Consider the following 14,429-nt stretch of genomic DNA (forward strand, 5'->3'; position numbering starts at 1 on the left):
GGGTGATGCGGGCATCCACCCGCCAAGGGGGTGGGCGGCAGGCGGAGGAGCTTGAAGTTGGAGCACGCGGGGATGGGTCCCCGTGTGGTACTCGGGAGGGATGGACTAGAGCGTGAAGATCGGCCGGGGAACCAAGACCTGTCTGATAGAGGCCGCCCGGAACAACTGCTCCATAGTTAGGGTCGAAAAGTTGATATGATGAAGCCGAACGTTTCGCACCCTTCTACTTCGTAGCTATAGAAGATAGGGTGGCTTTTTGTACGCCACAAAAGGTGTATCTTGAGCGGACAGTGATCGTCGAGAATGGATGACGGCTCCGAGGGCGCGGCACCCGATTCGGATTGCCCCTTTGGGACGGCGAATGGGCTGGCCAGCGAGACATGTGTCTCGGAGGTGTTAGTGGGTTAGTGGAGTGGGTTGCGCCGTCAATGGTTGCTGCCAGCCGGCCAGGCACACCGAACGACTCTCTGCCTTGGTCTTTTGAGCTTCACCTCTTGGCCGCTCTACTTCAGAGAGATTTGTAGTGGGGATGTGTGTGATTCGAGACCAGAACTGGTGATGTCAAAAGGTTCCATTATCACCAGACAGGGGTTCCAGGCGACTTGTGGAAGCCTGAGGCATCAACAGAACCACATGTAAAGTCTAGGCAGAAAAGTCGATTCTTTTGATCAATGGTTCGTGCCGTTGGATAGGCGCATGCATGGCAGGAGAAAGTGAGGAGAAACTTCGTTTGGACGAGTGGTTGCCTGAGACGTGCACACATGGCAAAGACGTCTGGATTGGGATGAGAGGGTGACACGAGAGTAAGTTAGGCCATGGATGAAATCGTCGGAGAAGTATCGGCCTGGGACACTTGTGCGTCGTGGTGGTCACCGAAGCAGTACGGTACTTTCCTGCAAAGTAGCGATGCAGCTATGCTAGAGAGGTTCCTGTTGGTTCTCGCGTTGTTTGAGGCATGCATATCGAGTAAGGCTGTTGCGTCTCTAGTTCCAACGATTCCCGAGACCCCGACAATAGTGACAATACGACCTGTTGTGGGTGATGGGTGTGTCCTGGTTGGTCGCGCGGCGTTTGGACGCATGTCTTATCTCATTCCGTCCGCCAGGCAAGGAGACAACGACGAGAGCTACGGTCAGCGCTACCATTGAAGAAATACAAAGTGGAAGTGGACAAAGTCTCGATCCCGGACAGTCGAGTCTCGAGACAGTGCCAGCGCGGATCTGCCGTCTGTCGATCCGGTTGGCTGGTACCAAGAGCGACGGCAGGTGGCGCCAGGCAAGAAGGTGAGCAGCCTGAGCAATGAGACGAGCTTGAGGCGAGGCAAGGCGAAGCAGGGACGAGCAGCCCCCGAGGATAGGTAGCTGATTGCCCAGATGAGCGTGCTGGGCTGCAGGCGAAGAGTTGATGATTGCGCAAGATTCGTTGCAAAGTATGGGGCTTGCGTTTGCCGTTAGTCAAGATTGGATCAGATACCCAGTTGACGGGGGGTGTTGTTTGGACCGGAAACCTAAGTTTGGAGGCGATGAATGACAAGTCGACGACGGCAGCGCACTCGGGCATAGAACGTAGCGTAGCGTAGCAAGCGTTGGTAGACTTTTTGACTTTGGGACCATGTATCGGTAAGGTAGGTGAGGTACTTTGAAGTTTGACACCGTCATTACCGAGTCGTTTTAGCTGTGGAACACCAGATTGCGCCATGGCTCGCTGGAATGAGGAGACAGAACGATTCTGTCGGTACCATCAAGGCTTAAAGCCAGAGAAAGAGACTGGATAGCTTTGAGCACACTCGGGATGCTCGAATCGGTCGACCTGCTGGTTTCAACGGTGATTGACAGCTGGCTAGTCCAACCGCTGGCGTGGCTGGTGATTTTCACATGAGATAACGAGATGCAGCATGTGTTTGCTGCTGCTAGGGAGATTGCGGGTAGGTAGTTGCCGTCTATCAGGGTAGTTTTCGGAAACCTTGGTGCTCTGTGGGTTCTGGTGGCTCAGCGGAACAGATCTGATGCAAGGCCCATCGGTCCCTGAAGTCCACTTTGGCGCTGGTTCAATGTTGCTAGTGTGTGGCCCCAAAGGGTGATCAATCGTATCCGAGGGCAGCGGTGTATGTCGGAAAGGTACCTTTGATGACTTGTGTACTTTGGTTGGCCGAGAGGTAGACCGAAACACAGCGTAACTGACGTGTCGAAACAACTCAGAGAGGTCTGGGACTCTGGGACAGCGGGCATGTTTTCCATGCGGTCCGGGTGTTCTGGCGTGCATCTGGAAGGGCGGATGGAATGCTCCAAAGGTGGACTGCAGGCAGCTAGGGACCTAAGCAGCGTGTCTTGGTGTAAGGTTTGCCGTGCTCCGTTCACACTGTAAAGTAAAGCCAGGTGGATAGGGTTCCATCGCAAGCATGCTGTTGCAGGGGAGAGATCGAGAACGGGTTCGCTGGAGTCGGGCCAAAGGTGGTAACAAAATGTAAGGGGTGAGGAGACCAGGTCGGATTGGAGGCGTGGATTGGACGGAAGAGTGGCCGTTATTACTGGGAACCTTGTTCGACGAAGACCTGACGATGTGATGATGAAATCCAGTAGCAGGGACGAGCGGGCAGGCGCAAGGTGTTCCAGCAGCTAAAGTGTATCGTGCTGCACAGTGGAAGCTACGGGTTCGGAGACAATGAACCTCTGCGTCTCTGTTGAGTCGAGAGGTGGGCTCGGTGAGCCTACACCAGCTAGTCTCCTCGCCTCGTCGATGCCTTGTCGTTCACTCACCGCCCGTCATTTGTCTCCCGTCGTTTGTCTATTGAATGAGCGACATGCTCTGCAATGCACGAGAGGTTTGATATTGATGAGAGGTGGTCCATGGCAACGCGGTGTGACGATGAGGAGCAGGGCCTCGGCCTCGACCCCTTGACTCTTGAGAGGTTCTTGTTTTGTTATTGGAGTCAAGTCAAGGATTCATGACAGTTGAGTTGCCCACAAACAGCTTCCTCAGGCACCGCCTCCATAGGTACTGGATTATGCCTCAGGCTCTTTAGTCCTCGAGCACAGCCGAGGGTAAGAGTCCAGGTCGTGTCCGTATTGTCTACTCCGTACCGTGAATAGAACGGCCGTGCTCTCCCTGGGTATCTGAACGGAGTATCCGTACGGATAAGATACATGCGTTTGCGTGTTCTTGCTTCCCGGTCGCAATAGGAATAGCAGCCGCAGAGGCAGAAAGGCAAGTCTGCGGCTTGGGCCATGGGGTAAGATAGAGAATGGCCATGAACTCGAGCCCTTGACACCCATGGTGGTGAATGGTGAGTGGTGACATTGTACCCAAGAGGTTGGAGCTGGCTGCGTTGTCTCTGCGCCTTCCCAGACACGGAAGTTAGGCGAGTTCGGCGAGTGGAGACGATTCTGGAGGGTCTGGGAAGTCTGGACGAGAGGAGCCGTGGGGGGAGGAATGCAGACGAGATGCAAACGCCGAAACAGAACACCCTATTTTCTGTCACCCCGGATGTCGTATCGTGCTGATCAGAAGATGTATCCGTATGTCGCCGCAGCCGCAGCCGCTAGTCTAATCAAAGATGACAAGACTCAGAGATAAGGCGTGCTGGTCCGGGGGAGATGAGGAAGACGGGCGCGAGCCTGCGAGGATAAGGACGAGTGCGAGGACGACAACGAAGGGGTGCAGGAAGAGGAAGGCGGTGGTGGTGGGCGGTGGACGGATTGGTGCGCTACCTAACCCCAACTTGAGGTACCTAGGTACCTTGCTGAACCGTGCGTCTTATCGCGATACATGAGCCTTATCGCGCCATGATGGCATTTGTGTGCGACAGTGGGTGATACCCGGTACCTCAAGGTAAGGTAGGTACTTGACCTTTGCGCAAGCAATACTGCCTAGGTACTAGGTTTATAGCCAAGGAACCAAGGACCCAAGGACCAAATGGTGAGAAGCTTTGAAGGAGAATCCCAAAAGCCCACCTACCTCACCTCAAGCAAGCAAGGCAGATGGATTTTGTGAAGCACTGAGGGCTGAAGAGTAAAAGGCAGGTGTGCGTGACCGACACCGGACTGGTACAGCCAAGGTATCCCTCTCCAATGAGACCCCCGTCGCACCACCACGCAGCACCAAAAGGACCCCTGACCAGTGACCACGAGGATACGAGCGGGGGTGGTTGCGATGCACCTGCATTGGCTGTTCCGGAACGGCATATGGCTGGGTACGTACCGCATCGTGACACTCAAGGACTCCTACCTTTACATAAAGTAGTACGTACCTTAGGTACTCCTCACTCCGAGCACTCGCACAATTGGGGAAAAAGCTCCACCGGGCAGCGCAGCGCAGAGCATCACGAGCCCCCAAACCCAAGGGTCGCCTAGGCAAAGCTCACGTTTCTCTGGTCACTTGCCCCCTCAGAGTCCAACAATAACAAACTACACTGTGTGTTCGGTTTCTGATGTCGAGTCAAGCACAAGGAGGATCGTCGTCTTTCTTGTTGGAGTTGCGCCTTGGACAAATGACTGTCGTCCCCTGATGCATTATATACTTCCTGAAGGTGCTCCGTACACTACAATAATAAATGGATTTGGAGAGACAGACACACGCAAGCGCCCTCGCTATATGCGACCCCTTCGCTCTCTTGCGCCCCCCTGGTCAGGCAGATAGACACACTACATCATCGACACCAACCCTGGCCACCTGGATCTATCTGTCTTGGTCAGTCAGACTGGGGCACGTCGTGATCGTGGTTGTAACTCACAGTGTGAGTGACAGGGAGCGAGAAAGAGGCGTGGAAATACAAGAGAGACTAGAAAGGAGAGACTGGGAGGCACAGAGAGAGCACAGCTGCCGCCTCTCCATGCTGTCCTACGCGCAGCATCACAGCGCATTCACCCAAACCCAACAAACCATCAATCCACCAATCCACCGCCTCCATCTTCTTCAACATTCCGAATCAGGAGAAGACCAAGCACCCCAAGCACCATCTCAAAACCCATCCTCGAGGCATCCGTCCCTTTTGTTCATCACCTACTGTATACTACGTAGGTAGTCCAGACCAATCCCCTACCTTACCTTGCCCTCCCCGGTTTCCTGTGCCCTGTCTGTCACCTTGGGATCTCCAACCATCAGTTGTGTACGGATACGCGGTATGTACCCCCGCCTGCAGTGTATCCATAGGGATACCTACCCGACTGCATAAAGTATGTATCAAAAGCAACCACCGCCAGGGTAACGCAGCGCATCGCTTCGCTTCGGACACGGCAAGACGCAGGCCACAGTTCTGAGTCCTCAGTCCATGCCGGCTCCGATTAATCAGGACTCACCACCTTACTGTGTACTGTGTAAATGCAGTAATAGATTCCCGTCCTTGTCATTGACGGGACAGTCACTGACACTGGGCTCCCGTCCCATCTGGCGCTACTGCTGCGCCGCTGCTTGCTTCCTCCAGTCCCGATCTACTACATGCCTTGCGGTACCCACGCTACCTTCCATACAGTAGGAGAGGAACTTTGACTGTAGACTGCCAGTGACAGTCAAAAAGGGCTGCTACCGCGGCCAACCTGGAAATGTACGGGGGGTACCTACCCAGGTAAGGTATAGGTAGACAAGGTTAGGTACCTCTCACGGTCTCACCTGGCCACCAGGACCTCCAAGCGCCCTTTATCGCAATCAACAATTGGACCTTCCCCTGCACCTCCCTATCTAATCAGTAGGCCTTATCCACTCTGCGCCCCATCCACCTCACCCTTCGTCACTCGCTCCCGTCCTGCGCTGCCCGGCTGGCTCCAGGTCTGTCACTCAACCCTCTCTCGGCGCGTCCCTTGACCTTCTTCTACATCGCCTGCCCATCCCATCCTGACCGCCCGCCACTCCTCTCACTCACGTCTCTCTCTCACCCCTTCGCCAACCTCGCTCGACCTTATCCGTCAACTATTCTCTCTTTCCACCTCCTACCTCTCTCTACTCACCACATTCACGACATCCCCTCGACTTCTCTGCCCCTCCTCGGTTGCTCTCCGCGAAAGCCCTTTGTGCGCATACCTTACCACCAACATCTAACACCATCCATCGCCTGCCCGTTTGTACCGCCGTTTGCTTCGTCCACATAACCGCCTCTCTCTCTCTCTCTCGGTCTCCCGCTCCATCAGGGTACCTCTCGAGTACACAACGTCACGTCCTTGGTAGCTCCGAGTCATTAGCTTGACCTTGGATTTTGCCTGACTCTTGTCCTGAAAAAGGTACCTTTCCCCTCCGAACTTGCTCCAAACTCTCCGATATACTCCCAGAGAGCCTCAAACGGCCTGGTACCTTCTCCTTGGCTTGCTTCCTAACGCTCACCGTCCACCCGTATTAGTCACATTTCTCTCGATACTTCCAGCGCCTCCCTCCTTCAACTCCTTCTCCGATCACCGCTCGATACACCACGACCCCCCCGAACAAATCCATCCTTGCCCTTCTTTACCTTCTTCGACTTTCGCTTCGTCGACACAATCCTGCACCCACCCACGGACGCTACGACGGTCCTTCCCTTCTGCATCAACCTGGTCCGCGTGCACCCCGACCTATCGGATACCTGCCTGTCGCTGCCTTCACAGTCCCCTACCTTTCGAAGCACCGACACCAGGGTTCTGGCTGCTGCTCCCGGTTCTGCCTGATCTCCTCTTGCTTCTCTTTCGGCGCACCTTTCTTCCGCCAAATCTATCGAATAAATCCATCACAACCACCATCTCCCCAATTTCGATCGTGTACATGACACCCCATCCGGCCGACGTCTTTCGAATAGCATAGGCCAAAGGCCTGACCTGAACGCTACCCCCGAACTCGCATCCTCACAAGCAGCATTACAGGCGATCAACATGGCGGAACGGTTACCCACCTCGTCCTCTTCAGGACGCAGGCGACGCGAAGGCGACGCTTCTATCGGAGACTTTGTTATTGGAGGCGAAATCGGCAAGGGCAGCTTTGCCCAGGTGTACAGCGGTCACCACAAGGTTCGCCAGCTCCCCTGTCCGTCGTGTTTTCCTTGAGGCCTGTTGCGTGTATCACCTTCTGTTGTTCCTCCTGATTTGCTCAAGTGCTATGACTCAACTTTGGCTTGCATTGTTGTGTTGCTCCAAATGTGCTAATTCTTCTTTAATAGAACTCCAAGGCAACCGTCGCTATCAAATCAGTAGAAATGGGACGCTTGAATAACAAGCTACGAGAGAACTTGTACGGAGAGATCCAGATCCTCAAGACTCTTCGCCACCCGCACATCGTCGCCCTCCATGACTGCGTCGAATCAGCCACACATATCAACCTGGTGATGGAATACTGTGAGCTCGGTGACTTGTCATTGTTCATCAAGAAGAGGGACAAGCTAAGCACCAACCCTGCAACGCACGAGATGGCGAGGAAGTACCCCGTTACCCCTAATTCGGGTCTCCATGAGGTTGTCACACGCCATTTCCTTCAACAGCTCGGCAGCGCTCTCAAGTTCCTGCGAGAGAAGAATTACGTTCACCGCGACGTCAAGCCTCAGAACCTTTTGCTCCTACCATCACCAAGATTCAGGGAGGCACACTCCCGCCCCATCTTGACCGCCAGCCAGGATTCACTGATTCCCAATGCCGGTCTCGCTTCTCTTCCGATGCTGAAGCTCGCAGATTTCGGCTTCGCTCGTGTCCTCCCGTCAACGTCGCTCGCCGACACTCTCTGCGGATCTCCTCTCTACATGGCTCCAGAAATCCTTCGCTATGAGCGGTACGACGCGAAGGCCGACCTGTGGTCTGTAGGCACGGTGTTATACGAGATGATTACTGGTCGTCCGCCATTCCGCGCCCGGAACCACGTAGAGCTCTTGCGAAAGATCGAAGCTGCCGAAGATCGGGTTAAGTACCCCAAGGAGCTCGTGGTCAGTAAAGAGCTGGTCAAGCTCATCGGCAAGCTTCTCACTCGTAACCCGGTCGAACGCATGAGATTCGAAGACTTCTTCAACGATCCAATTTTGACAGAACCCATTCCAGGCACTGTTGAAGATGATGCGCCGCCGAAGCCTGAGGCAAAGGCTTCGCGCGATCTGCGGTCTCTCGGCAGGTCCGATTCCACGTCATCGTTATCACGTCGGCTCTCTCTTCGCCGGCAAACAGAGACTGAGCCTGTACGTGAGCAAGGCGAGTCAGCAAAATCGCCTCGTGAGAAGCCTCTTAGATCGCCGAAATTGCCCAGTCCCATCGAAGGGCGCGCCCAGCAGGCCATTGATGCTGCGCCACGTCCAGGCCAGTCTCCGGGGCAAGAAGTTGGGGAGGGACTCGGAATTCGTCGTCCGCCTATGGCCCAACCCTCCACTTCTGCACCAGCCCGGCCACACAGACTCTCTAATGCAGCTCTCAACCGGCCTTCTGCACGAGCCTCCGCCTCCCCGCCGACATCGTACTTGAACGACAATCCGGCAAGAAACAGACTTCGTCCCGTCACCGAGCGGAGTGTCACCGAACAAGAGAAGGCGGCACAAGATGTGGCATTTGAGCGAGACTATGTTGTGGTCGAAAAGAAGCACGTTGAGGTAAACGCGTTTGCTGATGAAATGGCCGCTAACCCACGTCTCACGTCACTCTCGCCAAAGACTGGCCAGATGATTCGCCGAGCCACGCAACAGGGACCGCCCACCTCGACGACCGGCGCCGGCCGAGTCCAGCCATCCAGTGCAGTTCAGATCGCTTCAGGCAAGGGGCGTCCCGGTCATGAGAGCCGCGATTCGTACGACGGGAAGAATTTCTCCGCCAGCCCGACAACTCAAGGCTTTATCGCCAAAGCTATTTCAGACGCCAGCGTACGATTGTTCGGATTCAAGGTACCGCAGCATGTGCTGGGCGGAAAGGGGGCGTCTCCTCCTCTGTACAGCCCATTCCCTGCCTACCCTACCCCTTCAGGTCCCGTCGGCCTCATCGGCGATGGAAAGCAAAACGCACCAGCCGACGAAGATGCGCGAGCTGTCAAGCTCATCCAGGATTTCGCTCACCGAAGTGACTGTGTCTATGGGTTTGCCGAAGTCAAGTACAAGCAGCTTTTCCCTCTCGCCCCGTCAATGGAGCACGGACTCGGTGGTACGCCGACCGATCAGATCACTGGCGATGAGGACGGCCTCACAATCGATGCCGAGGTTTCCTTGTCTGAGGAGGCTTTGGTCCTGTACGTCAAGGCTCTGACGTTGCTGGCTAGAGCCATGGACGCTGCAAGCCTATGGTGGTCACAAAAGACACGTGGGGATACAACATCTGCGGCAGAGGTGTCCAAAGAGGGCCTCGCTCAGCGCATCAACTCCACCGTTCAATGGGTTCGGACTCGTTTCAACGAAGTCTTGGAGAAGACCGAGGTCGTCCGGATGAAACTCATTGCCGTCCAGCAAAAGCTTCCTGAGGATCATCCCAGCCACCCGAGCAACCACGGCGGAGTCTCGGCTTCGTCAGCTACTTCAAGCACCCCCGATGTCTACCTCACGCCGGGCATTAGTGCGGAGAAGTTGATGTACGACCGAGCCATCGAGATGAGCAGAACAGCCGCCATTGATGAAATTACCAACGAGAACCTTGAGGGTTGCGTCACGTATTATGTCACGGCCATTCGGATGCTGGAGGCTGTTTTGGACAACGACGAAGACGCAGTAAAGCGGCGCTACTCTAGCTCAGGCAAGGAGTTGCCTCGCGAGGAGACGTCTAGTGACCTGGACAGCGACGACCAGCTGGCCGTGAATCGGAGTAAGTGATGAGCAGCTGTATCCATGCTTTCCTATGGCACTAACATTTGGCAGTGATTCAAATGATTACCGCACGTCTCTCAACTGTCCGCAAGAAGATGGCCATGATTGCAGAGGCATCGAGGTCGCAGCAGGCCGCGCAGCTCCAAGGCCGCAGACGTAGCGGGGATGTGACGCCTCGCAGCGTGCCATCGCACGCGTCGTAAGGCGCAAGAAATCGATAGGGAGGGCATCGCTCTTGTTTCACTGGAAAACAAAACGTAAAAAACCAAAAATCACCAGCCTCGCGGCTACGAATTATTGCTTTATTTGATTCTGAGGATTTTTGGCCAACAATGGCGGACTCGACACTCATATTGCAGCGGGTGTCACGGGCCGGAATACCTCACATCACTTTTCATACATCGGCGTTGGGGGAATGGGAATTCGGCATTACTAGGGATTCACACGGGTTTTCGTCTTTCACTCATACCTCATCTCATTGGCGTTGGGAATCTGAGGCTGCGAGCTCACTGGCGGTGTGGCCAGACAATACTGTTGTTTCTGGAGTCCGCACGAGTGCAAGGAAGGGCAATCACAGGACCTTGAACCGGCATTGCAGCTTGGCTCTCACTGAGTTCTTTCTCATTAGGTTAGGAGGTCTATCGGGGGATGGCAACGGGCGAACATGGCCGTCCGTTGAACACGAAGGATGATGGATACCTTTTGAAGTACTGCTGGCGGAGACAATTTGGTCTTTGCTTTTTATAGTCGTCAATATTGAGAAAATTTGCCTGCCATTGCGATTTGTCCTAGTACTTTGGTGACGTGGATTTGACGCTGTCTGGCTCAGCCTGGAGAAATACCAATTGACCCTATTTACTAGGCCAAATACTGGTTTCCACTCTGCTTCTCCGTACAAAGCAAGGATCTAAACCTCGGACGAGTGTGCGTCAACTTCACTTCCCAACATCTTCATCTCGAACCTACCTCGCCTTGCTCTCCTACCCCTTCCCTTCTGCCTCTTACCTCCTCTGCCGACATTCTCACTTTCCTCGCGCGCGAATCGTTCCCCATCAGCCGCCAGGACTTTGCACGCCAGGGCCTTTACCGATCCGAAACCCCTGCCCTCACCCGTCTGCGCGCTGATGAGCTGCCGTCCCGCGCCCCGCGAGCGCAGGTCTACTAGCTTGCGCATCTCGGCTTCGCTCCGGTCGCTGAGGCAGAGGTAGCTTTTGGCCCGGGTGTGTGCCGTGTGGTCTCCCGCGAGGTCCCTGCCTTGGGTGCGTTGGTCGTCTTGGTCTTTTGGCTCTTGCGTTGTGACGGCGATGCTGTCGTTGCCGGCATTGTCATCATCGTCATCTTCTTCTTCTTCATCAATCGTGCGGCCTTCGACTGGGGTCTGAGGTTCAATGCAGGGCCCATGCTGTTGCTGTTGGTGGAGGCGAACTTCATCTTCCTCCTGTCGTTGAATCTGGATATCACCATCATCATCATCTTGCCCAATCCGACCACTCATCTGCCGCCGCCCCCTCCATTAGCTCTAGTCCAACTCAAAGGCTTGTCGAGAAGACTGTGGTAACTGCTCACGCTATTTCAAGATTGTCGATACAGGCTAAAGTTTCGAAGACGCGTGCTGACAGGAATTGGATTCGGCGGTGTTCTACTTGAGTCTGGTATCATCGATTGGCAAATTATCTTGGCGGAAACATAAGGTTGAGTGGATGAAAAAGTCTGGATTCATTCTTCATGGCGTCCAAGAAACAGTGGAAGACAGTATTTCTTTATTTGCCAAGATTCGAATAAGACCACAAGGCATTGTTCCTTGACCAAGAGCGCAGCAAAGCTCAGTCCTGGAATAGTACATCTTGGTTCTATTCTCTAAAAGACAAGATGATCATGACGCGGCTTTTGTCAAGCAAACGGTGAGAGGGATGAATGGTACGATGTTCCAGACCGCCTCAACGGTTCCCAACGAGTAAGGTTCGACATCTTGTGCAACGTCACCTTCTTTTCCCCTCCGTCGAACGAGAACACCCTTGTACAACGCACCTTACTTAAGAACGTAATAATATTCCACTTATTGGTTTCGACATCTTGCTAGATTTTATCCGCAACTTTAAAGGCACGGCAAGTCAATTTTGATGGTATCACGCATTTGGTACCAGAAAGCTTGTCAGTGAGGTCAGGATTCTCCCATCAGAGCCGAAAGCCGAATGGGGAGTTCCGCGCCGCGCGCGGCGTCGCGGGGCGGGTGACCCGAATTGGCAAACAACCGAGATCCGATCATGATTCCCGATGACAGGATTCCGGATGATGGAGGATCTGCAGGGGGCCCGGCAGCGCTGCGCCGGGGCAGTGCCCGGGCCCGCCCGCCCGGGGGGGGGGGGGGGGGGGGGGGGGAAAAGCGGAAACACACAGCGTCGCTGTGTCCGCGGGGGAGGGGGTGCGGGGGGGGGGGGGGGGGGGGGGGGGCCGGGGGGGGGGGGGGGGGGGGGGGGGGGGGGGGGGGGGGGGGGGGGGGGGGGGGGGGGGAGGTTGTCATACTCCTGTACCAGAACCTCGGGTCGGGCACCAACGAACGTAATGCAACTCATTGCCGGCATTGTCGGGGTAAAAGAAACCTAGCCATCCATCTTCTGACAAATCTTTGCCTCCCGGAAACAAACAAGGAAAATGCGACTCTGATCGCAGTTCTACTATATCTGGCATCCCGTCATGTCGCGCTCGTTCTCGGGCCGCTTACTGCTCAACCTTAGTTTCCGTACATTAGTACCTCACCAAGCAATGTGCCAAGGTCGGCAAGGTAAGGTAACTTTAGCCAAACCAAGACCTGCCGAGGGACGGCTCTGTGAAGTCAAAGTTCCCAAACCACACCCCCATTGAGTCCACAAAGTTCTTTGCCGCTGGTCGGCTCGACACTGGAAGCCGTGATTGGATCAAGTCAAGGGTTCCCGTCGCGTGTGTGGAGTCCGAGTTACCGCTGGGGGGAGAAGGAAAATCAGGAAAAAAAACCGAGAGAACGCCATGATCCCATCCCATCACACTGCTCTCGGGCGCGCGCGGGGGGTGGGTGACGGGAGGGCGATAGGTTCACGTCAAAGAGCAACCATACCTAGGCCGGCCCCCCCCCCCCCTTGACTCGCTCAGCTCTCCCCCTTCACTTCCGCCAAGGATAGGGGAATTTATACTTTTGCGAGATAGGCAGGGCAAAGACGAGCGGACTTTGGCAGTTTGTTTCCTTCCGGTTTCCCCGGGTATGCCGGATTTATTGGCACAAGACAACTTGTGCGCCTGATTTTCCGTGTATTGACTCCGCCTCTGCATGTTAAACACCACTTGGAGTCACCTGCGTTTTTTTTCCTTCCCCCTTCTCCTCACGTCCCCTCTCAGCGAGGAAAAAAAAAATTATACCCAAAACTCGGGGGAGTTTTCTTTCTTGGAAATTTGCTAGATAAGGTAGACTCGGTACCCAGAAGAACGCCCCGAGGGATCAGTAATTACAGTTTTTCCATCGCAACCCACTTCCCCAAACTCCACAAACACAGAAAGAAGAAAAAAACGATGCCACCACCACCAGATCTATCCCGCCACGTCCTCCCAGACGCAGAGGCACGGGAGATCTTCACCAACAAGATCCTCCCCGCCGACCTCCCCGCGACCCTCACCCCGCACCCCCGCCGGTCTCGGCCCCTGGCCGTGCTGATAGTCGGCCAGACCGGCGCCGGCAAAACCCGCTTGGCGCCCGCCGTGCTCGACGCCATGACCCGCACCCACCCGCCCGTCCACCTCATCGCCGACCTCTACAAGGCGCACCACCCCTCCTACGCCGCGCTCGTCGCGTCAAGGGACCCCGCGCAGGCCGCCCTCGCGAGCCCCGCCACGGGCACCGACGCCCGTAGGTGGCTGGCCATGGCCGTCGCCGAGGCCGTGGACCGCAGGCTCGACGTGCTCCTCGAGAGCGCGTGCCGGCACCCGGACGACTTCCGCGAGCTGGCGCTCGCGTTCGGGGCGGGGGGGTACCGCGTCGAGGTCGTGGTCATGGCTGTGCCGGCGGCGCTGAGCAGGCTGGGCATCCTGCACCGGTTTCACGAGAGGTTGCCCGAGGCCGGGCCGGCGGGGGGCCTGCCGATCCGGCTTACGCCGGTCAAGATCCACGACGATTCGTACGGCGGGCTGATGAGCGTGGCCGAGTGGATCGACGAGGTGGACTTCGTGGACCGGGTGCTGGTCGTGCGGAGGGGGAACCTGGTCGCGTTTGCTGACGAGAAGACGTCGGCGACGGCGGGCGGGCGGTTGCGGGGCGAGGTTGCCGAGGCGGTGGAGAGGGAGCGGAGGCGGCCTCTGACCGGGGAGGAGAGGGCCGTCGTGGTGAGGGACCTGGAGACGCTGACGGCGCGGGATGCGCGGTCGGGGGAGCAGGTTATGGGGCTGCTTGAGCCGCTGTTGGTGGATGAGGAGGACGAGGCGTATCCGGAGCTGCGGCCGTTGGTGTTTCCTCCCGAGGGGCCGCGGGAGGCGATGCTGACTTTGGGTGAAGAGGCGTGATGGGAGGTGTTTGTTTTTTTAATTCCTGGATAGAGTGGTATACGGTGTCACGTTTTTTTCTTTGCATGAAGCGAAGCTCTGGATGGATCGAGATTACACGATGATGGCATCTGATAAGGGCAAGGTAGAAGGAGGCATTTGCTGGTAACGATTGGGACGCGACAAGATGGTGATTTTTATGGGGGGAAAAGATATA

At 55.8% G+C, this 14,429-nt stretch overlaps 5 protein-coding genes across 5 annotated transcripts; 3 read left to right on the forward strand and 2 right to left on the reverse strand.

Moving 5' to 3' along the window:
• Nucleotides 1-1,089: 1,089 nt before the first annotated feature.
• Nucleotides 1,090-1,698, reverse strand: CABS01_15280 (uncharacterized protein; the record flags this gene model as incomplete). Its single annotated transcript, XM_060548616.1, has 1 exon — nucleotides 1,090-1,698. The coding sequence occupies one exon, from the start codon at nucleotides 1,696-1,698 to the stop codon at nucleotides 1,090-1,092; it is 609 nt and encodes a 202-aa protein (XP_060392029.1).
• Nucleotides 1,699-6,827: 5,129 nt separating this feature from the next.
• Nucleotides 6,828-9,912, forward strand: CABS01_15281 (uncharacterized protein; the record flags this gene model as incomplete). The annotated part of the gene is made up of 3 exons (XM_060548617.1): nucleotides 6,828-6,962; nucleotides 7,112-9,707; nucleotides 9,761-9,912. The coding sequence occupies 3 exons, from the start codon at nucleotides 6,828-6,830 to the stop codon at nucleotides 9,910-9,912; spliced, it is 2,883 nt and encodes a 960-aa protein (XP_060392030.1).
• Nucleotides 9,913-10,041: 129 nt separating this feature from the next.
• CABS01_15282 (uncharacterized protein) lies at nucleotides 10,042-10,401 on the forward strand (the record flags this gene model as incomplete). Its single annotated transcript, XM_060548618.1, has 1 exon — nucleotides 10,042-10,401. The coding sequence occupies one exon, from the start codon at nucleotides 10,042-10,044 to the stop codon at nucleotides 10,399-10,401; it is 360 nt and encodes a 119-aa protein (XP_060392031.1).
• Nucleotides 10,402-10,616: 215 nt separating this feature from the next.
• CABS01_15283 (uncharacterized protein) lies at nucleotides 10,617-11,204 on the reverse strand (the record flags this gene model as incomplete). Its single annotated transcript, XM_060548619.1, has 1 exon — nucleotides 10,617-11,204. One exon carries the CDS (start codon nucleotides 11,202-11,204, stop codon nucleotides 10,617-10,619), a length of 588 nt encoding a protein of 195 aa, XP_060392032.1.
• A 2,045-nt stretch (nucleotides 11,205-13,249) lies between these two features.
• Nucleotides 13,250-14,233, forward strand: CABS01_15284 (zeta toxin; the record flags this gene model as incomplete). The annotated part of the gene is made up of 1 exon (XM_060548620.1): nucleotides 13,250-14,233. One exon carries the CDS (start codon nucleotides 13,250-13,252, stop codon nucleotides 14,231-14,233), a length of 984 nt encoding a protein of 327 aa, XP_060392033.1.
• Between the last annotated feature and the right edge of the window lie 196 nt (nucleotides 14,234-14,429).

This window comes from Colletotrichum abscissum (assembly GCF_030869225.1).
Source record: "Colletotrichum abscissum strain IMI 504890 chromosome Unknown Scaffold_64.1, whole genome shotgun sequence".
Classification (NCBI taxonomy): domain Eukaryota; kingdom Fungi; phylum Ascomycota; class Sordariomycetes; order Glomerellales; family Glomerellaceae; genus Colletotrichum; species Colletotrichum abscissum.